This window comes from Chenopodium album, chromosome 6 (genome assembly GCF_948465745.1).
Source record: "Chenopodium album chromosome 6, dcCheAlbu1.1, whole genome shotgun sequence".
NCBI classification, from domain to species: domain Eukaryota; kingdom Viridiplantae; phylum Streptophyta; class Magnoliopsida; order Caryophyllales; family Amaranthaceae; genus Chenopodium; species Chenopodium album.
The window spans coordinates 24,353,782-24,375,804 of NC_137839.1; the positions used below are offsets into that span (position 1 = coordinate 24,353,782).

Below are 22,023 nucleotides of genomic sequence, written 5' to 3' on the forward strand. Positions count from 1 at the left end.
AGAGTTCTCAGCTACCTTCTTATGGGTTTCAAACTGTTGATTTCGAATGGAGAAAAGATAGAGTTGAAAATTTGGACTGTGGGGTCTTTGTCATGTATCACATGCTCCATTTTGTTGGCGAATCGTTCAAATTAAATGAACTCAAAAGAGTAATTATTCATATATTTTGTCTGTAGTTTTTTCCTTTCTAATGCTTCTATTAATTACATATTGATATTTTTTTTTCCTGTTGTGAGATTGTTGGAAGAAAATTTCTGCGAGGAGAGATCTGTACCACACTAGTGCTGTGTGATTTGAATGAATCTAGGAATGATGTGTTGTTAGAATTAGCCAAGTTCAACGAGAAGAAGAAAGAACCTGCTTATGTCCAGGAAATTGAAGCAAGAAGAAAGGCTGCAATTGCTGAGAAGAAGAAGAAAGAAAATGAAGATAGAAAAATGGCAGAAGCAGCAGCAAAGGAAGAGGCAGATGAAGAACAGCCCAAAGGAAAAAGGACCAAAAAGCAGACAAAAAAGTACACTCCTTCTAAACAGTGAAATGATTGTTTGCACAATGAAAAAACTTAGGTCTAGTATTATTTTTTTAACAATGAAAAAACTTCATGTATTTGCATATACATCAAGTTCAATGATGTAATTAAACTTATTGTATAGTTTTTGGTTGTTTGGAATACTGATGTATGTGCATACATTAAGTAATTTGAAAGGTTCTTTTGTATGTTTTTAATGGGTCACTTTTATGCATAAAATGGTGAACTTTGTAGCATAATAAGGGTTACTTTTTTGGGTAGAAAGAATTAGTTTATTCATGATAAGAAATAGTTTTGTGGGTAGATAGGGTAACTTTTATGCACGAAAAAGGTCACTTTTATTCATGAAAAGGGTAACTTTGTAGCATAAAAAAAGGTTAACTTTTATGCATGAAAATGGTCACTTTTACGCATGAAAAGGGTCACTTTTATTCAGGAAAAGGGTAACATAAGTTCATGTTTTTCCTGTCCTGTCAAAAAAAAGTTTATGTTTCTAGTAATTAAACATTTGCTAATAATAGTGTAAATGATATTTTCATCAAAATAGTTTAACAATAGAGTAAAAAAAGAAAAAATAGTCTTACGATACAATGTATATTAGTTTTGAAAAAAAAAATGTTCAAACAAAGTTCCTAAAAGAGTCGTAAGTTAGGTGTCTTTGATCCAAATTCTGAATGTGGAGGTGGCAGTGCTGTTTTTCTTTTTCTCTTGTTTTTTTCAAGTCCTCCTTTTGCTTACTTGCTTCTTCCTTTTGTTACAGCCCTTTTAGGATCAAGTATTGTTGGTACACTTGTGCTTGTACTCGATGCCGAAGAAACATCATTATTTCTTTGAGTGTTGTCTGCCACATCAAGAATGTTAGAAGCAGCTTCTGCACTTTCTCTCTGAGCAGCACTAGCAAGTAAGTCTTCCACCATTTTAAGACTGTTTTTGAAGTTTTCTTCCATAAATGCTCTTGTCTCTTCAGTTTCTTGACTTTTTAAGATTAAATTTTAGTATTTCCTCATCATTGTTTGCCTCCATGGAATATATGGCTGTGTAGGATCCTGATTCTTCAACCTATCCCATGCCTCTGTTTTTGCAAACTTAGTCCATCTTTTTGAAACATACTTGTCTAGTATTCTTGTTACTGAATGCAAATGTAGAATTATGATGCAATGATAACATAACCATTCAGATGCTTCAAAATTTTTGCAAGTACACAATACACTCTGGGTCTCATGTATATAGTTTATTTGATGTCCAGACCATGGCTTGTCTTCTAGGGTTACTTCATAAACTAGGCATTCTTCATTTCTCCCTAACATCTGAACAATTGTTGCCATAGAATATCCAAACTCATCTTCAAAATCTCTAAAGAGTGATAAAGTGAAAACCTGTTCACCAAAATCAGGTATCTACATTTAAATTTTTATATATTATGTGTAATTTAAGTACTTTTTAGTTAACTTTTTACCTGTGCAGCATGATTTAGCATTCCGGACAGTGGCAATGAAGTGAATGCTATTGACTTGCTACAGGTAAACTCATCATATTTCTCTGTGCTTCTCCAACGATTGGTTGTCTTCTTAAATATGGTATAAAATTCTATCAATGTAGTTGCTTTACTTGCTCTGAATCCTATAGCTTGATTAGTGATTTCACTCCTTTGTGATGATAGGATTCCTGCTGAAAAGAAATCTCTACTAAGGGCAGTACACCATTTTTCTTTCAACTCATACACTCATTGGTACCAAGAGTGTGCTGTCAAGTCATATTTTTGCATCATTGCTTGCCACTTTGCTTCAAATTCTTGTTCTGTCACACACATCTTTAAGCACTGGTTGAATGCATACTTGAATTCTTTGTCTTTTTTAAGAGCCCCAAATCTGGTTATGGCATTTTGTTCCAAATGCCAGATACAAAGTCTATGCCTTGTATTAGGAAACACCTACATTGAAAATAAAGGGTTCACTTTATGCTATTAAAAGGGTCACTTTATGCAGTTAAAAGGGTAACTTTATGCAGTTAATAGGGTAACTTTATGGGAAAAAGAAAAACATTATTGTCAGAGCTTAAAATCTGTAAAATGTCAATATAAATCTTTTACCTGCTCAATTGCATTTGTCATTGCTTGGTCCTGGTCAGTGAATATTGAAGTTGGTCTTCTATTCTCCATAGCTTTCAAGAAGGTTTCTAGTAGCCACACAAATAAATCTGTTTTTTCATCCCCAATAAAAGCACATGCAAACATACAGTTATGCCAGTGATTATTTATGCCAACAAATGGAGCACATATAAGATTGTATCTGTTGGTTTTGTATGTTGTATCAAAGACAAGAACATCTCCATATATTTTATAGTCTTCTAACATCATTGAATCTCTCCAAAAGATATTGGAAATTCTCCCTTCATTGTCAAACTTCACTCTAAAAAAGAAGTTTGGATCTTCTGATTGTTCCTGATTTAAAATGTTCACTAAAGTTTGAGCATCTCCAGCCTCAATTTGTTCCATTCTTAACCTTGAGAAGAAATTCAGATGATCTACAACACTATGACCTACATTCTGTTCTCCTCCAGCCTCTGTAGCCATGTAATTGTAAGTGTCCATTGTAGTTAGACCTGAAGATTTCATTGTTTTGATTGCTTCGGCTTTTTCCTCGGTCATTTTTCTTTCCAAACGATGCAAATAATGCCACTGTGACCTTGTTAGCTCGTGGTTATGCTCAATAACATGAGCCACTACCTCAAACTTTCCTTCTTTATTCACTTTTGCTCTTATGCATACCTTGCAATTCGATCTTGTAATGGCTACTTGTCTTGGCTTTCTTGTTTTAACATTTACATCCTCTTCATCAACCATTTCAACTAACTTTGTTTTCTTTTGACCTGAATTTCTCTTTCCTTCAGCAGAACACACATAATTTTTCTCAGTTACTATTTTTGTTTGTTGTTTGAATCTAGTTGTACGTTTTCTTATTGAAAACCCCAGTATAGCAGCATGTTTTTCATACAATTCCAAAATTTCTTCAAAAGTTTCTCTTACCACACCAAGAAATGATCCTCTAAGATCTAAACCAGAAGCATCAATTGGATTTGTATCTGTTATTTAATACAGACATATCAGATAATAACCAGAGGCAGCATATCATTAAAATTGGAGGCAAATAAAGGGTAACATTCGTGTGAAAATAGGGTCACTTTTATGCATGAAAAAGGTAACATTTAGGCATTCAAAGGGTTACTTTTTGCGTACAGTCTTAATTTTCTACATACAATCTGAGGGTAACTTTTGTGCATAAATAGGGTCACGTTTATGCATTAAAATGGTAACATTTAGGCATTCAAAGGGTTACTTTTGCATACAATTTGAATTTTTTGCATACAATATGAGGGCAACATTTGTGCATAAATAGGGTCACTTTTATGCATGAAAAGGGTAACATTTAGGCATTCGAAGAGTTACTTTTTGCATACAATCTAAAAAGTTTATAGAAATTACCTTCAATTGCATTTGATTTGGTTGTGTTGTTCTGAATTTGAATCAATTGATTTGCCAGGAATCACTTGAGTTTCTGCATTGTCAATTGCTTCTTCTGCATTGTTAATTGCTTCTTCTGCATCGTCTCCATTGTTTGGATTGTTGAATATTGGTACGAATTCATCTCCAAAACTCTTAGTTTCTTCTTTCTTCTTCTTCTTCTTCTTCTTCTTCTTCTTCTTCTTCTTCTTCTATAATCGATCGATTTAAATCGATTTCAAATTCAGTTTCAATTTGCCTCTGTTTTTGTAGCAATTCGTGGATGATATTGCTACAATTTGTGGTATCGAAAGTCGAATTCTCCATTAGTGATCGAATTCTCCAATTTGTTCGTTTTCTCACTTTCTCTCTCCTCAACTGATGATCGAATTCTGCAATTTGTAAGTTTTCTCACTTTCTCTATCCTTAATTGATGATCGAATTCTTAAATTTGTGCGTTCACCTTTTTCTCCTCAATTGATGATCGATTTCTGCAATTTTTGCGTTTTCTCACTTTCTCTCTCCTCAATTGATGATCAAGAGCTGTGTTTTCTCACTTTCTCTCTCCTCCATTGTTGTTCTGCGTTTTTTTGATTTTGAGATATGAAATTCCGCGATTTTTATTTTTTTTTTTAAAAAAAAAACCTAGTAAATGGTTGGCACGTGCAAACAGCCCGATTTACAGTAAAAATATTGTACACTGGGTGCATGCAAAAGGGATTGAAAAAATAAATGGGGTGAACATTTTGGGACTAAAATTTACCCATAAAAGACTATCAAAAGGGGACGGATGAAGTACTAATAATAATAATAATAATAACAACAACATTAATAATAATAATAACATTAATAATAGTATTAATAATAATGTTGCGGCTCGGCTCCGTTGAAATCTGATCTGAAATCTGATCTGCTATGATCTGCTGAAATTTAATCTGCTAAATTTCCATAAAATTGCCAGAGGCATAGACGGAGAGTGAGCAACAATGGAAGAACAACACAAAGACGAAAGTGCAAATATTTGTATGGCAGAAGATGAGGAGGTGATGAACGAAGTTCATCTGGGTTGCCCTGCTAAGTTCATCTGGGTAACCCCTAATTTTTATCTTCTTCATTTCATTCATCTCTTCTTACAGTTTCTATGGTATTATCGGCTTTAATTTGTATTTTATGTCCTTGAAGAGTGTTGGGAATCAATGTTTAAGTTTATTTTGATTGAATTTAGTTTGAATTTTATTATGTATGAGTTTTTGGATGATTTTATGTTGTTTATGGTGTTATTCGAATTGGGTATTCGTGTCATATATGGGTATGTGTCCAAAGTGTCAAACTTTGGGACTCGTTTATTTTCTGATGATTTTGGTCCAGAACCAAGTGTCGTAGGATCGTACCCATGTCAGAGTTTCGAAAAGCCAATACAGGAACATTAGATTAAATGACAAGTTTTGAATTATGCGTTATGTTGGTATGAGGGAGGGATAGAATTGCTAGCTAATTATGTTTCTGTAAAATCACTTAAATGAAGGGAACAAGCGTTTATTCGTTATGGTGGTACAATTAACTAGTTAGGGGCCTGGATTGCTGAGTTTATTTGAATTTAGCTTCGGACAATGAATTTTCTACTTGAGGCATTAGTTATTTTTCATCATCTGTGGAAAGATACAATGCACAAATAGTGGGTTTATTTTGATAGAAAAAAGGCATTGCGCAATTTAAGGGAGCAGTGGATTAGGCACCATTAACTTACAAGAAAACCTTGATGAGAGGGAAAGATGTAATTGTGGTTATCAGAAGAAAATTTGGGAGGGAATGTTATAGACTATTCAGTTGTTCAGCAAATTGGAAAATTAAGTCCGTAACTAAAAGTGTCGTGAATCTTGTGACAAACGCAAATTGGAAAATTAAGTCCGTAACTAAATGTGTCGTGAATCTTGTGACAAACTTACTACTTCCTATGTTACTTGGACTTGATCATTGATTCAATGGTGTTATAGACTGGTCTTGTGACAAACTTATCACTTCTTACCATTGGTGTAGAGACTAGTATGTATTTGATATAAATCTAAGAGTTATGAATCTTATGACAAACTTATTACTTCCTATGTTTCTTGGATTTGACCATTTGTGTTAGAGATTGTTATGTGTCCAAATTTCGGGCTCATCTTTTTGTATAAAAAGGTCCATGTTTTGGTTCAAAATAAAGTGTCAAGTATCCATGACCATACCCATGTCAGAGTGTTGACGATTTGGCAGGGGTGCTTGTGGGGAAAATAATAATCTGAGTATGATAGTTTATTTTCTACTTGTGTTGTAAGTGTTTTAAATTGTGACTCGTGAAAATGTGAAATCAAGCTCCTCCCAGCAAAGTAGTATTATACTTCCTCCGTTCTATTAATATTGCAACAAGGAGGAAATTACGCATCCCAATGCACCTTTTATATGCTAAATATCTATAATTGTGTAAGAGTAAAATTTATAAAAAGTTGATATTGTGAAAGTATTTTATGAGACGAATCCAACAAGATCTCACACGACTATATTTTGCTTAACGTATAAATCATAATATATGGTCAAACAAGAGTGTTGAATAGTGCAAAAAGTCCATTGTTGCAATATTAATAAAACGGAGGAAGTATATCATTTGATTAAGTATTTTTTTCTAATCTCACTTGACTCCTTTTTTTAATTTATACTTTTGCAGCCCAGTTGGTACCAAATTATTTGCCTATTTTATCCAAAATTTTCGCGCAGAGTCCATAGATTTCTTGTTTTTTTTGGGGACTATATTAAGGATCCAGAACTTAACCATTTTCACAGGTGTCTTATTGGTCATCTTTCACAACATCATTTACTAATTATTGTGCCACTGACAAGCCCTGGTTTTCCTTTAGACGCCTGAGGTTATTTGGGGCTCCGATGACATCCTCTATTCCTCTGTAGTCAGCAGGCCCTAGTGTTTATTTAATACTTGATTAGATTCAAGCCATTTTTTTTTGATGTGGAAAGGAAACTAGGTTAGGCTCTTTGTTAGGGCCAACCTACAGTGATTGAATCCAGGCCATGATATTCTTTTCTGCACCATTAATTTTATAGTTGGTTTTCAGCATTGGACTCTCTTCAGCCTGCATTTTGGTGGAGCCTCAGTGGTTGTTTGTTCATGCTCTTTTGTCTTAATTGTGAATTGGAAGAATTATACCCATTAAGTTTCTCTTGTTTTTGAGTGTTATAGGAGATGAGTTCACGAGGAGTAGACATGGTGACCATGTCAAAGATGAATCTAGTTCTCCAGAGCAAACTATTGATTTAGATGAAGATGGTGATCTCATTGTAGCTCGACGAACCAGTAAGTCAAAGCATGACCCACATTTATCATCCTTCTTTATCTTTGATTCTCCTCCTTTGTCCACTTTTACTACTTCTGACCTTTTTATAAGGTAGGGACCAGGCTTTTGAGCTTACCCCGGTGCTTAATGATCAATATTTAACTAAACCAGTCTTAAAAACTTAAATTTTTGAAAAGTCAATTTCATTTGTTATTTGTCGTGTTACATTGTCAACTAATTTCTTAAAGTTGTCTCTGTATACTTATACTTTGTGTCATTTTGTCAAGTGTCAAGTAAAGTATATGTTGCGATTATGCCTGAAATGCCATCTTGATATGTGCCTTGTTCTAATTTATCACGGAATGACTTGGCTTTAGGTCAGTGGTCAGAAATTAATTAGTGTTGGTTCAGTTTTTCTACTTTTATTATCAGAACTTTGTGAGTGGTTCTAACTGCTGTATTTTTCTTTAAATAATGTGCTTGGAAAAATTGGAGGGGGGGGGGGGGGGGGGGGGGGGGAGAGGGAATGGAAGAAGTATGCTAAATCTTTCTTTCCATGTCTTTCTAACAATGGAAAGAAATAACAATGAAGAAAGGAGAAGAAAATTTCCCTTCCCTTTTCCTATTTTATATTTAAATCAGATTAAGGGTTTTCCTTCACTCCAACCAATCAATCAAAGCGTTAATCCCATAAGTGGGGTCGGCTACATGAACCAAATTTGATTATTCTGTGTAGTAATAGACAAAAAACTTCCTCCTCCATCCCTTATGATCCATTGCCTCATCCTCATGCAAATCCACATACTTCATATTCTTCTTAACTCCTTCCAACCAAGTCATTTTCAGTCTCCCCCTCTCTTGTTTAACCCCTCCATGGTCTCACTCTTCCACTCTTTAAATGGGTGCACCCTCAAGTAGTCGGGTCTCCGTCTTAGTTCTTACATAGTTACATGCCCAAATTCACTGCAAGTTACCAACCTATGATTTTTGCTTTTCTGAAGAAAAATATTTTTGTGCAGAACAAGCTTACTACACTGGTGTTGTCAGCATTCAGCACAATATTACATCAACCATACCAAGTGTGGGTCTGTAGGTGATTGTCCAATATGCTAAAAGTCTAACACTATAACTTAAGTAAGATACTAAGGATAAGATGAAATGAGAATCTATTTATGTGCTCAAGCAATCAAGCCATATGCAGCTATAAATACATATGCTGAAAGCAGTACACAATATATGTGTGTTACTATTTTGTATCATTATGCTCCAATAGTTGCATGCTTGCATGTAGTTTACGGCAATGATGTAGTTAAATTTGGAACACGATTCAGTAGTACACTTACACAGCTTATGAGAGTTTTTTATAACACTATCAGTAAAAGAATTTATAGCTTTGCATACACCATTTATCGACTTTACTCTTTTTGGGTTTCATGCATTTTACAGTTATTTTTATCATCAAATTGTAGGAAATTAATGAAATTATAATTCAGTGCTTTCTAGACTGTTAGCTTTTTCTATAAGTTTTCCTTTTCAGGTTTGGAGGGCTGAATTGGTATTAGCAGATTATGTATTGCACAAGATGTCTTCTTCATCTGTATTCAATGGTGTTGTTGCTGTTGAACTTGGTGCTGGCACAGGTAATGTTCTCTTCTATAATTTGTTCATCATGATGAAATAGATGTTTGGACTTAGGACTTGGATGTGCAAGTCAAGCTGTTAGTTGTAAGAAGGATCTTGAATACTCCATCTTTTTCATAATGTTTGTCTTATTTTTCACAAACACTAAGAAGGTGAAGGAGACTTATCAGAAGTGATGCATTAGAAAAAAGAGTGAAAGTTCCGAAAGTAGGACATCATCTTGAAACACTGTATAACGAATAGAAGGGACATCATAAAACCGAGGAAACTGTATAATTAAAGTTCATTACCTAGATGAAGTTTATCACCAAAACCTTATAGGTATAAAAAAAAAAATTAGGGCACTTTCGTTTAGTAGGCTTTTAATGAAGTTATGGCCCTTGGGAAAACTATTACTCTACACATTTTAACATGCTTAAAAATTATGTGAATATGGTATTCTAAATGTGTTATGTGAAGCTGATGCTGGTAACCTAAAGAACCCTTATTCATTGTTTCACAGGATCCTGATTCTGTCTTTCTCAGGATTGGTTGGTATATTAATTGCACATGTTGCGAAGACTGTATTCATAACAGGTAATTTCATGGCCTGAAACTTTGGATTGAGATTATGCAATTTAGTATTGTTATGCAAATTCTTGTATACTGTATATGCTACTAATGATGCACTGTATGATAACCATTCCTAGACCATGGCGTTGAAATTCTCGACAACTGTGCTAGGAATGCTCATATCAACTCTGGATTGTTCGGAAGTGAATCTCCAGTCAAAGTACGAGAGCTTGATTGGCAGAAACCATGGCCACCTTTGGATTTGGATTCTGGAATAAGGTAGAGAAACCATATTGTTTATCCCTATCTGGAGTGTCTGGACTTTTTCATTATAGTTTTAATTCCTGTTTACAGAGAGGGTCATCAGAATCCTCCACATTTTTGTGTTGATATTTCATTGGGAAGGGCATGCTTATTTACAGTGGTAAATTATTCCATTCAGGTATTCCTGAACATCTTCTGAGGTTGAAGAAGTTAATAGAGCATCTGTGCTGTTAGCTGCAGATGTGATATATAGTGATGAGTTAAATGATGCCTTTTTCAGTGTTCTGCAGAAGATGATGTGCCAACATTCTAAAAAGGTATTGAAAATAAATTGCTATGCAGTAGGCTAAATTCTAAAAACTTTATACTTCCTCCGTTTCTTTTTAGTTGACACGTTTCTTTAGTCATGTTTTCCCATGCACAAATTCAATCATTAATATCTTTAATTACCAATAAGCAAAAGTTATAAAAAGTTGATATTTTGAAACTATACATTGTGACGAATCTAACAAGATCCCACTTGACTATATTTTTCTTCATATGTAAATCACTAAACATGGTCAAAGAGAGGTGTGTGAATAATGTTAAAGTCAAAGCGTGTCAACTAATAAAAAACAGAGGTAGTAATTATTAGTTTATTTTGAATCAAGGAGGATTTTTAGTAAACCACCTTTTTTTTAAGTCTAAAAGGAGGTGTAAAGACCTTTAACCTTCGTTGCAAGATGACACTCATGACACTCCTAACCTTTTGATTTTCTTCTACTCTTAGTACTTATTTAGTTGACATGAATGAAACATAGTAAGTGGAAAAGTGTGGAATTGTTTGGTTGGCAAAAACATATTTAATCATTTCATTGGAACCCCCTGTTCCCCTAGGTAATCGAACTTCCAGTGACCAGTCAAACAATATATTTGCATTTTCAAGGAAATGGAACTACACAGGATTGGGCAACAAAATTCCTTAAGATATTACCTCCTAGATCTCCGATTTGGGACTCCTAGACCTCTTATTTGGGACTCAACTGTTTGGCCCTTGGGATGTGCAACAAATTTTTCATTACAGTGCAGAAATCCTGCTTTTAAAACAATTTATGTGCCTCCTTACCTTTCAATATCTCTTGCAATTGAATCTAAGGCTGGGATTTCTTACTAGTGATGTTGACGGGCTTTGTATCAACCTGCTTAGTAAACAACATGTTGTTCTGGCACTTCTATTTTGCTCAACCTGTGATCGGATCCAAACTATGTCGTGGGTTATTGTTGTTCTTATTGTTGTTTTGGCAGTATTAAACTATAGTAAAGCTTAGCAGGAAATAAAATACCTTTCATAATTTTCTTCAGTATTTTTAAAACAACTTCCCTAGCCTCATTGAAAGTGAGCTTCATCAATAATGAAGTAGATTTTTTGCTCTTTAGGTTTTGTATCTTGCGTTGGAGAAGCGCTACAATTTCAGCTTGTATGATCTTGATGTTGTTGCCAATGGGTACTCACATTTCCTTAGCTTTTTGAGGAACAAAAAGGGTTAGTTATAAATCACATTTCAATCGTGTTATAATTTTGTTCTTATCTGGTATGGTTTGGCAAACATTAGTTTTGTAATTGGATAACATGAAAGCCTCACAAATGTATCTTTTCCAGGTTTTACTGGCATGCGTATTGATCTTTCAGAAATTCCTCAATATGTACAAGAGTATGAAAGAGGAAAAGATGTCGAGCTCTGGGAGATAAGTTATGTTGAACATAAATGTTAAAAAACTGAAGCTCCGACCGAAAGATGTAGCTGGACACGAAAGAGATACGTAATGACTGTATGAGTGTTGAATATTTACTGGTTTATTCTTTAGTTACTTTCCTTTTAGGCTTTTCATTTTCCTAGTGTGGTGACTATGGTCTTTATTGAATTATTATTTGGAGTTTATACGTCTGTTTCCTTGGTCCAAAAATAGTGAAATAAGATGTATGTGTGGATTCATAATTACATTTTTGGCTATATGATTCAACCTCTTTTTTTTTTTTTTTTTTAATACATATGATTCAACCGTTATATAGTGTATATGTTATTTATAACAGCAGTAATTAGTGTGTATTAATGCTAGAAAATATAGAAGTGTTGGTGCCAATACTTTTCAAGCATATTTAGCAGGCCTTAATATATTACTATGTATAATCGTATAAAGGTTTTTGTTATATGTAAACCTACGAGCTACATATAATCATCAATGTACACTTAGTAATCGTTAACAATCAGTAACATTAATAATGATTAATATTTGTACTTTTGATTTCTAATATACTTATCTCTTGAAGTCATCAAGGAAAAAAAGGGATCAAATCTACCATTAATCCATTACCTTAAAAAGTAGTGACATGTTGTAATCAAGTTTAATCCAACCTAATGTTTCATAAGAAACGTCATTTTAAACATTGCCAAAAATCACTCCATGACAACTCACTCTGTCAGTTATATTATAGCTCTCATTATCCCTTGATTAGCAAAAACAACTACGCCCATCTCCTTTATTAACCATCCTTCACATTGCTTTTTCGCTCTCCACCATTCCAAAAGTACCTGAGCTAGAAAACTTTTCGTGGTATTTGACATAAGTGAAGTTTTTCGATTTTGTGCCGGTTAAGCCTACAACTCCTGTAATTTGACAGTTTCTGCTGCTGAGTTTTTTTGTCTTTCGTTTATGTTAATCTCTTACCAAAAACAAAAAAGTGTTGCATATTCACTTACAATCGTAGGTGCCTAACATAGGAAATTGTCAAATTGCATAATACCCAAGGAAACTAATAAGCCCCTAATTTTTTTTTCTTCATAAATAATATGAGAAGAAATACTCCGTAAACCATTACTGTGAAAATTAGTTTAATGTCATTCTCAAGTTTAAAATAAATAGACCCTCCATTTATCATTATTAAACTTTCCCAAAAATCCCTCTACACTTCTGTGATTCTTTCCTTATCTGATATCATTGACTTGAGCAGTTGAGCTTTACAAAACTGGCAAAATCATTAGCTATGCCAATTAATCATCCTTGTCATTTTTTAATCTTCTCCATTATTCTCATCAAAATATTTGTTGCTACAACTTCTGTGAAACAATAGCTACAAAAATTTGAGCGGGAGCCAGCTATTGTGCTTTCTATATACTTTTCTGAGTTACCAAACTTCTAAGTTTTTTTTTTCCTTTTTTCTTTATTTGTTGTTAGAATAAAAATCTCCATGGTTTTGTCAAACTCTTTTATTTTCAGAATGAATATATGGAGTTAAGTCATGATCTCTCCTTTTGTCATAAAAATTTAGATCAATGTTTTCGTACAAACACATTAGAGGAATCCGCTCTGTCATCCTATGATTTCAAGAAGTATTTTATTGATCTAAATGCTTTTTTTTTGTTGGGTGTCTCAGGTGGTTGATACATTGAAGAGTATTTTAAGTTAAAAGCAAAATGACATATGTTTGTGAAACTTGTAAGGCTTTAGAGTTTAGAGAAGGACAAGTATTGGCATGTTCCACCTAGGAAGCACAGGTTTTTCAAGTTGATGATTGGTATTTTGAGCAATAGCTGGTAAGTTAACACACCTAAGAGGCCTTAAAGAATTCCTATTATTAATACTTAAGTCATATATTAGATCTAACACAGTTGATTTTTGATTAAAATTTCTGTAGCGAATTCCTAGAAAATTTGTTGAATGCTCTAGAGCAGACCTTTCAATCTCTTGCACTCTAAGAGGTCAAAGCGGGGAATATATGGAAAGTTCAAATACAAAAAACTGAGAAAGATTTCCTGTTTGCAGATGGTTGGGGTAACTTCGTGACTGATCATGGTATTAAGTATGGTTGTTTCTTGGTCTTTTGCTATGTTGGGGACTCTTCTTTTGAGGTATCGGTTTTTGATGTTACTGGATGTGAGGTAGAATGTCCGCACTTCACAAGGAATACAAACATGTCCTTGAACACTTCTTGTAGAAGCCTTTTACACGTGGAGAACGATGAATCTAAATGTGCAAGAACATTGGAAGCTGATATTGATGGCTCTGTAGAAGTAATTGCAGTGGATGAGGAATATGATTCAGATGCTTCATCTCAAGAAAACAATTTCAGAGGCAGTCAGAGTGCAATATGTAATGCTGCAGATAAAGGGAAAGCAAAAGGGAAGATACATGAAGAGGAAGATCTGGAATTATCATCTGATCACGAGAAGAGGTTTCATAAACTTCGTCTAAATGTGAAAAGTGGAACACCTCAAGGTATAGAGTCTATCAAACATTTTTCAACAAGAATTTATAACTGCAATCAATGCTAGTGTGATTGGTTCATTTGTTTGATATCTATACCTCTAAGTGTATGCAATTGCGATTTAATTAATTTGCAGTGAGATAACCTCAAAAGTATTACAAATCAAGGAGGCGGAAGGTTACAGAACAAGAGAAGCAAGGTGCACTTAACAAGGCCATTATTCATATGAGTTGGAGATGTCATATGATAGAAATTGTGATGAAGCACACACATGTTTATCGCGGCTTTCATCTGGTATGGCATCCTTGTACACCTTGTTTTTCATAGTAATTTACTTTCTCACCGTAAGGACCTAATCTAATAAGAGTGACATAATCATCATAACCATTTTACTACTCTCAATGTAAAAGTAGAACATCTTTTAATAATCAAATCTAAGCTAGTTTGGTTTACTGTGGCTGCAGACCATCCCTAAAGAATGGGCTGTAAAACACTTTGCTTCAGAAGTCTGATCATGATGTCATACTCCGGGTTCCAGGAGTAGAGGAGAGTTGGACAGTGGGATGCAGATGGACACCTTTGCAATGTCAGTTCAGACCAGGGTGGTCGACTTTTGTTTTAGAGAACAATCTCGAGGAGCATGACTTTTGTGTATTTGAGCTGCTTCAGAAAGGAAATTTGGGTCACAAGAATAATTCTGTCTTTGATGTTCACATTTTCCGGCTTGTTAAAGAAGTAGTTCCCTTGACTGTGTTAAGGGACATTAAATCTAGAGTCTAATGTAATCGTAAGCTCAGACGATCTAGCATGAGCTTATTTTCTAAGCTAACTACTGCAATCTAGAGCATGTCATGTATTATCGCAAAACTTCGATGGGCTTATTCCAGAATTGAATGGTATTGTATGTTTGCCTTATTATGATCATAAAGGGAAGTACATAATTTTTATTTTAGCTTAGCTTTTACTTGGTGAATGACTATTTTTAATGTTTATTGTACTTTATAAATTGTTTCTAATCCTTAGTAGTTTGGCAGCCTTTTGGAATTAAAAAAGATGTTCATTTTGCTTCATAAATCTGCAGGAAGTGCAAAGTGCAACTGTCATAAGGTTTCTTCTAACCAGGTCTGATAAAACTGCAAGCTTTATTAGTAGTATCTTATAAGAAAGAACATAAAAAAAAAACTGTGTTTTTTTATTCCCTTCTGCAAATGAGATTATGTTAATTAATGAACTGATTAAAACCTTAGAATTAGCCTTATAGGTTACAATTCAAGTTTAATCCAGTAGCAAACTTTCTTCATTTATCTTGCTCATAATTTACTTTGAATATATACTTTATAATCAACAACATTCCTCACAACCAAAAACCATTTTAAAATCATTCACGCTGACACGCCGATATCTAATATCAATAACAAATTAACAACCTGATATCCTTAAAGAAAAATAAATCTAGGCGGCATTTTTCCTTCCATCATATGATTGTTGCTTCCTTTCACCATTTGATTTTTGTATCGTTTCAAGCATTGGGACAGCAGTCCTTAGCTTTTGATTGGAGCTATTTCCGGTCCTCGCAATACCCTTACACCTACTATATGCATCCAGGTGTTTCTGTGTTATCAATATAATAAGCTAATTTAAGTTGCCACAGTTGTATCAGTAATCTGTTTCAAGGCCTTTCGAAAATGAATCGAGGCTGTTTCAAATTATTATTATTGTTCTTAAAGTTGCTTGCAGGGTGCAATAAAAAAACTGAAACAGATTAAAATTATTATCAGCTCTGATAATATGCAGACATCTGTAGTTCTGTTACCTTCTGCATTACTATGTATGCACTATTGCATTCTTTTCTGTACTAAATTTATATGATACGTATGACTTGTACAAGTTTTCTTATAGGGTATCGATCCGAACTTGTTCTAGTAGCAAATATTCTCTTTGCTCTCGACTGGACAAAAAATTGAATCTTTACAACCAAAAGCAATGTAATTTGTTTTAATTAATCTGATAAATGAGATCTGGAAGTTAACTTAGTTGTGTTTTTCTCACAATTAGTGGGTTGTGGGAGTGACCAGAACCATCTAGGCAAAGGCTTGAAACCCTCCCTTTAAAGCCACTTTTAAAAGTACAAAACAAAAAAGAAAAAATAAGATAGGATGAAAGCTTTAAAATGGGAGAACAAAAAGGAGTTTTTTGCTTATGTGATGAATTAATGATCAGATCTTCTCTGACAACATTGAGTTTTGGATCTCAAGTTTATTATTTGGGATACCACTTGCACATAAAATTTTATTTTCCTTAGATTTGCTATTAATGCAATAGAAAAAATTTGTCATAATTTTGAAATCTAGTTGTTGAAAGATTAGGGAGGTGGTTGTATTTCGAGGTTTTAAGTTTTTAACTAGCTGAACTAGTTCGTGAAATATTTGAGCTCTCTTCAAATCATTCACGAGCTTAGCTCAACATATTTTTACTTGTCAATCTCGTGAACAGGTCAAAATGTCTGTGTATGTGTTTTTCTTAACTATTGTATTTTTTATTCCGTATACTTTAACATGCATTAACAAGGAGTAGTAAAAATGCAAACAACTATGAGAAACTAGTAAAATAAAATAAATCAGTTAAAAAATTTTAACTCAAAATTTGAGTTATATGGAAAATTGAACTTGCATCTAAGCTCAAAAAAGCTCGAGATTCGGCTCGAGTTTGAATGCCAGGGTAATAAGCAAGCAACCCAAGAGCTTAGTCTCGGCTCACTCAATTATAGCCCCTAGTTGTATTCATTTTATTTGGTTACATATATTTTGAGGGCATTTGGTTAGGTTCATTATTAGTTTGATCCAGGCTCAAATGATAGAATTGAAACGAAACCGGTAGATTTGATAAAAGGGATTTAAATGAAACATTATCTCACCTTAACATCATCTTTTTTTCCGTCTCTTCAAATGTTTGCTGTTGTCAAAACATTATGCAACTATTCATTATTATTGCACAAAAGTGTAATTATGGACATCTGCATTACCAAATCCAGCGTGCAAATCACTATCTCATATTCCCATTTGTTTTGATGAGTTTTGGTAGGTCATGACATACCTTACAAATCACTTTCACAGATAAATTTTTCTAAGATGTACTTGACATAACCTAAATAATCAAAGCATGATGCTATATCAAGATAGCAAAATTAGTCATTGGTTGTGCAACACAGTTACAACATAGTACTAAACATCCCACAGCCAAGGATTGCAACTTAATCCCCACTAGCACAACCCCTACATCCGCAGTGAACGCATTCTACGACTTTCTCCTCTCTCAGATGCTTGGGCACTCGGCAAACACAAGTTGTGCCAAAGTTATGGTCTCGTGGTTGTATGCAACGCAGGCAACACAGACGCTCATATCCTGGCTGCAAATCAGAGGCAAAACAAAAACATCTATCAGTAATATTGAAACAGTGTCTTCCCCTAATATGAATATCACACTAGCAGCATTACTTACATCAATACGAGAACAAGATAGTTTAGATTCAATGGATATCAGTAATGATCAAGCAAAGACTATGTTCATAGTTTGCACAGTTCCTAATATTATTTTAGCTTAAGCTCAATAATGGCTTGTTGATTCAGTCTGACAAAGAAAATGCTAAACTCAGAAATTATATTTCATATGTCTGAAAATATAAGCAACAAATACATGTACTATATTAAGATGTCCAGAAGAAACTGTCACACTTCTAAAAAATTAAAAAGTCTTCCAAGAGATCTTGCTGATATAACCTCCTTTAAATCGAGTAATTGGGAGGGTATGAACATAGTCCACCAATACAAATGTCAAAAGTATGTCATACAGGAATACAAGTATTTAATAACAATCAACAACAATGTGAATAATATAAGCAGGAAAACTGGAAAAGTGGACAACAGAGTAACACTTTGGTAACAATGAAGTGTTGATTTCAGCAAATTCTACAAGTTTTGAGCTAGGATACATACATGTAGACCTTAATAACATTGGTTTAACAAAGTCCAAGAAACTTACTAGTAAATTGGAATGGTGGAATTCCACTCATCGAGCAAGTATTCACGACGCAATATCACAATGCCGTGCCTACAAATTAGTCAATAAAATAGGCTAATAACTAGCATAATTGGAAATTCCCATGTTTTGAGGGAATAGGAAATTCCTATGGATTTGAAATTCCCACAATTTTATGTTTTGTGGTCAACCAAACAAAACCCCAATATCTAAATTCCAATGATTTTCTATTTCCCCCGTTTCTTTTGTGCAACCAAACGACACCGGCAAGGATACATAAATTTAGAGCTTGATGCATTTCGCAGTAAATAAAGCAACCAAACGGGTTGAGATGAAAGTTATACCTTGGTCCAAACAAAACTCATAGAGCTCTTTGGAAATCTCACTTCTTCTATAATAAAGATCATAAATGTAACGACTCTTCTGGTGAGCAATTTTGAAAATTGGCCACAATGTTTCACACTTTCTCTTTCCATCATGAGAATCCATTTGAGCTGCCAATTCAACCATAATCGATCAAACATCGTTAATCGACGTTTCGACCAAATTCGAGTATTTTACAAGAACAAATTGAAATCAAATTAGCCAAACCTACCTTCTCTCATCTTAGATTCTAGCTCCTGAAGTTGTTGGTTCAATTAATTCCCAACCTTCTGGGTATTTCACACGATTTGTCTTCACTTTCGGCATCTTTCAACTGCAAAGTTAATCATTTTAGGGATAATTGATTCAAATTACGCTCATAATTTTCTTTTCTTTATCTAAGAATTTACGAACCCTAAACTTAAGCACTGATAATTAAATTAAGGGAATATAAACCCTAGATTGTGAAATTGATATGATGATGACAACAACAAACAACTTACCTTAGAAGCTGCTTCAATGGGGATACAAGAATTAGATTCAAGCTTCAATGGAGAACGCAACGTTGAGTGCGCTTCAACGAATAACTGAGAGTCTGAGGCCTTTAAAAGCCATGACCCGCCATAATTATAATATGGGTTAGATCCGTCTGATAAATAAATGGGCGGGTCTTTATATCATCAATAATTTTTTTTTTCTTTTTTTGGGTGCAAAAGAAGGGAAACCTTCGCAAAACAAAAGTAAGAACGAACAAAATAAACAAACTAAAGCAAATAAAACACCTAACAAACTACTATCCTACCATAGTAGGAACCATCCTAGCTCGAGACACACCACTAAGATCCTCCAACAAAACGGCAAGAAGATCCTTAGGGATCGCCTCTATCAAAATCATCCGTTGCTCCAAATGGACCCCATAGTTAGCAAGCCAATCTGCCGCCATATTAGCTTCCCTATAGCAATGACTCAACCTAACCTCCCAACCATGACGACCAACAAGAGCTTTGCATTTACGAATTAAATGAATAAAAGAGGAGTTGGGAGGTGTAGGCTCAGTCAACATACGAAGAACCACTTCAGAGTCTGCTTCAAGTAATACACGCCTATGTCCGCCATTCTAAGCAATAGCTAGCCCACGCATAATGCCCAAAATTTATGCCTTTGTGCTCGAACAGATCCCACAATTGATGGCAAAAATTTCATGAATATCTCCACTATGGCCCCTGATAATGCCCCCAGCTCCCGCCTTGCCTGGGTTGCCTTTCGCCGTGTCATCTGTATTGAGCTTGACCCAATTTTCTTCGGGGCATCTCCATCTAATCAATCGCTCTACTCTTTGCTTTTTCCTCATACCACCTCGCAACACATTCTTTTCCCAAGTTGTCTTTATATCACCTACACGAGCTAGGACAAAGCTGCCTTGGTCAAAAGGAATTTTAGCGGCTGGAACAAAACACGCTCGCATCTCCACTTCCAAATCCACCAGCACGCAACAGAGAATATTAGAGGCCAGTCCTCACTGATGAGATCTTTCTTTCCTTCAAGATTATCCAACAACCAATCTCTGAATTGGCCCCCAAGAAGATCCATATCATTAGTCCAGCCTAAAGAACGCCACACTAATCTCGCTAATGGGCACCTTCGAAGGATATGGTCAGCTGTTTCTTCACTCCCCCTACACGCTAAGCAACAAGTATCGTTAGCAATTTTTCGAATAAATCTATTGCTATTAGACATTAGACAATCTTGGATAGCCAACCATAGAAAAATTTTAATTCTTTGAGGAACCTTCAACTTCCAAATTAGCTTCCAACCTCGAAATTGTTCTATAGACGAAGCATTGACGTTCCTGACTATTTGCAAGGCCGAGCTCAGAGTAAAAGCCCCTGACTTAAAACCATTCCAATAAATTCCATCTTTCGCATCATCATCTTCAATCAACTCCAAGGCTACTATCTCCGCAAGAGTATCAGCAGGTAAGTAAGGAGCAAAAAACTCGAACTTCCACCCAATATTACCATCCCACATATCCTTCACCAAATAATTTTGGATGTCAATTGGGGGAATCAGATCAGCTAGATTAAGGAGGGTATCTTTAGTCGCCCATCTTTGCATCCAAAAAGCAATGTTCTTTCCATTGCCGACAGCCATGTGTAGACACCCATTTGTGTCTCCCCAAAACAAAACCCGATGATGAGTACCTTTTCACGTCGAATCGTAATCAGATGAAGTGAAAGTGTGGAAAGTCTAGTGTTGCGGATAGTTTTAATTTCTTTTCTTTTCTCTCTGTTTTTGAAAACCTATTTTAAGAAAACAGTCAATCCAGTTTGGTAGGTCCATGATATGGGGCCAATAGTAGTGTAGTTGGATAGGGCTTGACAAGAGCTTTCCAACGATATATTATAAGCCCAATTCCGATGAATATTGAGAAAGTTATGGCCAAATTACTAATTTGAGCTTGGTTTGAGCCTTATATGCGGCCCAATGATCTAGAGGAGGGCCTAATATGGATTTATCATTCCTAATGCAATTAGGAATGGTTTTAGCTTTCTAGATTCTTCTAGAAGGTTCTTTTCATTCCTAATTCAATTAACATTGATAAATTGACTTTTGTTGACTTTTTAGAGTTTTAATCAGAATAAAAGAATGTTTTTGAGGAAAATACGATTTTATCCTCCTGTATGGTTAATTTCTATCTGATTTTAGAAAACGCGTCAATAATTTAATTAGCGCCGAACGCCAACATTTGCGCCTGACGCTAAGCTTGGCACCTGGCGCTAGCGTTAGCGCTTGTCGCTAATGTCAGCGTTTGACGCTAACCTCGTTTTTGCGCGTCAGAACTCTGTTTCGATTTTTTTATCTTTTTGGCTGATTTTCTCTATAAATAGTCTTCTATAAACTCCGTTTTCATTCATCAACTCTCATCAAGAATTTCTTGATTCTCTCCCTCTTTCTAAACCAACCCTTTTATAAACAAAATTCCTCATACATTAGCACTAGACACACCTAGCATAATTCGAAGTTGCCTTTGCCCTAGACGTGAAAGGTTTAATATTTTTGAGGGTTTGGTCCCAAATCTCTATTTTAATTATTTAATTTAATTGTTTATTTTATTATTTTCCTTGAAGTTACTAATGTGTGTATTTTGTTATTAGAAAGAGGTACGAGGCATCCAAGTAAGTTCTTTAATTGATTTATTGATATTATGATATAGAAATCATGCTAGGTTGTTATTATGATTCTTAGTATCATGTTAGGATTTTCTTCTTAATTTGATGTTTTGAATGACAACAGTAAGTTCCTAGTATCATGTTTAGGGAAAAGGTTATAATATCAAATACGCTTATTATGATTCCTGTGATGCTTCCTATTTTCTTTCCTAATATTCATGTTAGTATCATGTTAGGGTTAAAGCTTTGATTTTTTATGCTTAGTTACATGCTAGGGTTTGTTATTAATCTTGTTAGTGTCATGCCTAGGATCTTGCTATTATTATGCTTTAACATGCTTATTTTAATTATTATGATTGTTAACAGGATTATGATTTTTATTATGATTATTATAATTATTATTA

The 22,023-nt window shown here is 34.6% G+C and overlaps 1 protein-coding gene and 2 pseudogenes across 3 annotated transcripts; 2 read left to right on the plus strand and 1 right to left on the minus strand.

Annotated features, from left to right (window-relative positions):
• The first annotated feature begins 5,014 nt into the window (after positions 1–5,014).
• Positions 5,015–11,801, plus strand: LOC145636822 (uncharacterized; annotated as a pseudogene). Its single transcript, XR_014114148.1, has 10 exons — positions 5,015–5,116; positions 6,023–6,071; positions 7,258–7,371; positions 8,371–8,444; positions 8,889–8,991; positions 9,518–9,568; positions 9,682–9,823; positions 9,987–10,125; positions 11,225–11,330; positions 11,448–11,801. The product of XR_014114148.1 is annotated as an uncharacterized LOC145636822 (transcript).
• A 1,142-nt stretch (positions 11,802–12,943) lies between these two features.
• LOC145635967 (uncharacterized) lies at positions 12,944–14,767 on the plus strand. Its single transcript, XM_081687391.1, has 4 exons — positions 12,944–13,380; positions 13,610–14,062; positions 14,188–14,345; positions 14,516–14,767. Exons 2-3 carry the CDS (start codon positions 13,759–13,761, stop codon positions 14,193–14,195), a joined length of 312 nt encoding a protein of 103 aa, XP_081543517.1. The 5' UTR covers positions 12,944–13,380; positions 13,610–13,758; the 3' UTR covers positions 14,196–14,345; positions 14,516–14,767.
• Positions 14,768–17,313: 2,546 nt separating this feature from the next.
• LOC145635968 (protein BUD31 homolog 2-like) lies at positions 17,314–18,779 on the minus strand (annotated as a pseudogene). The gene is made up of 3 exons (XR_014113973.1): positions 18,682–18,779; positions 18,431–18,580; positions 17,314–17,457 (listed from the first exon to the last, which is right to left on the minus strand). The product of XR_014113973.1 is annotated as a protein BUD31 homolog 2-like (transcript).
• Positions 18,780–22,023: the final 3,244 nt, after the last annotated feature.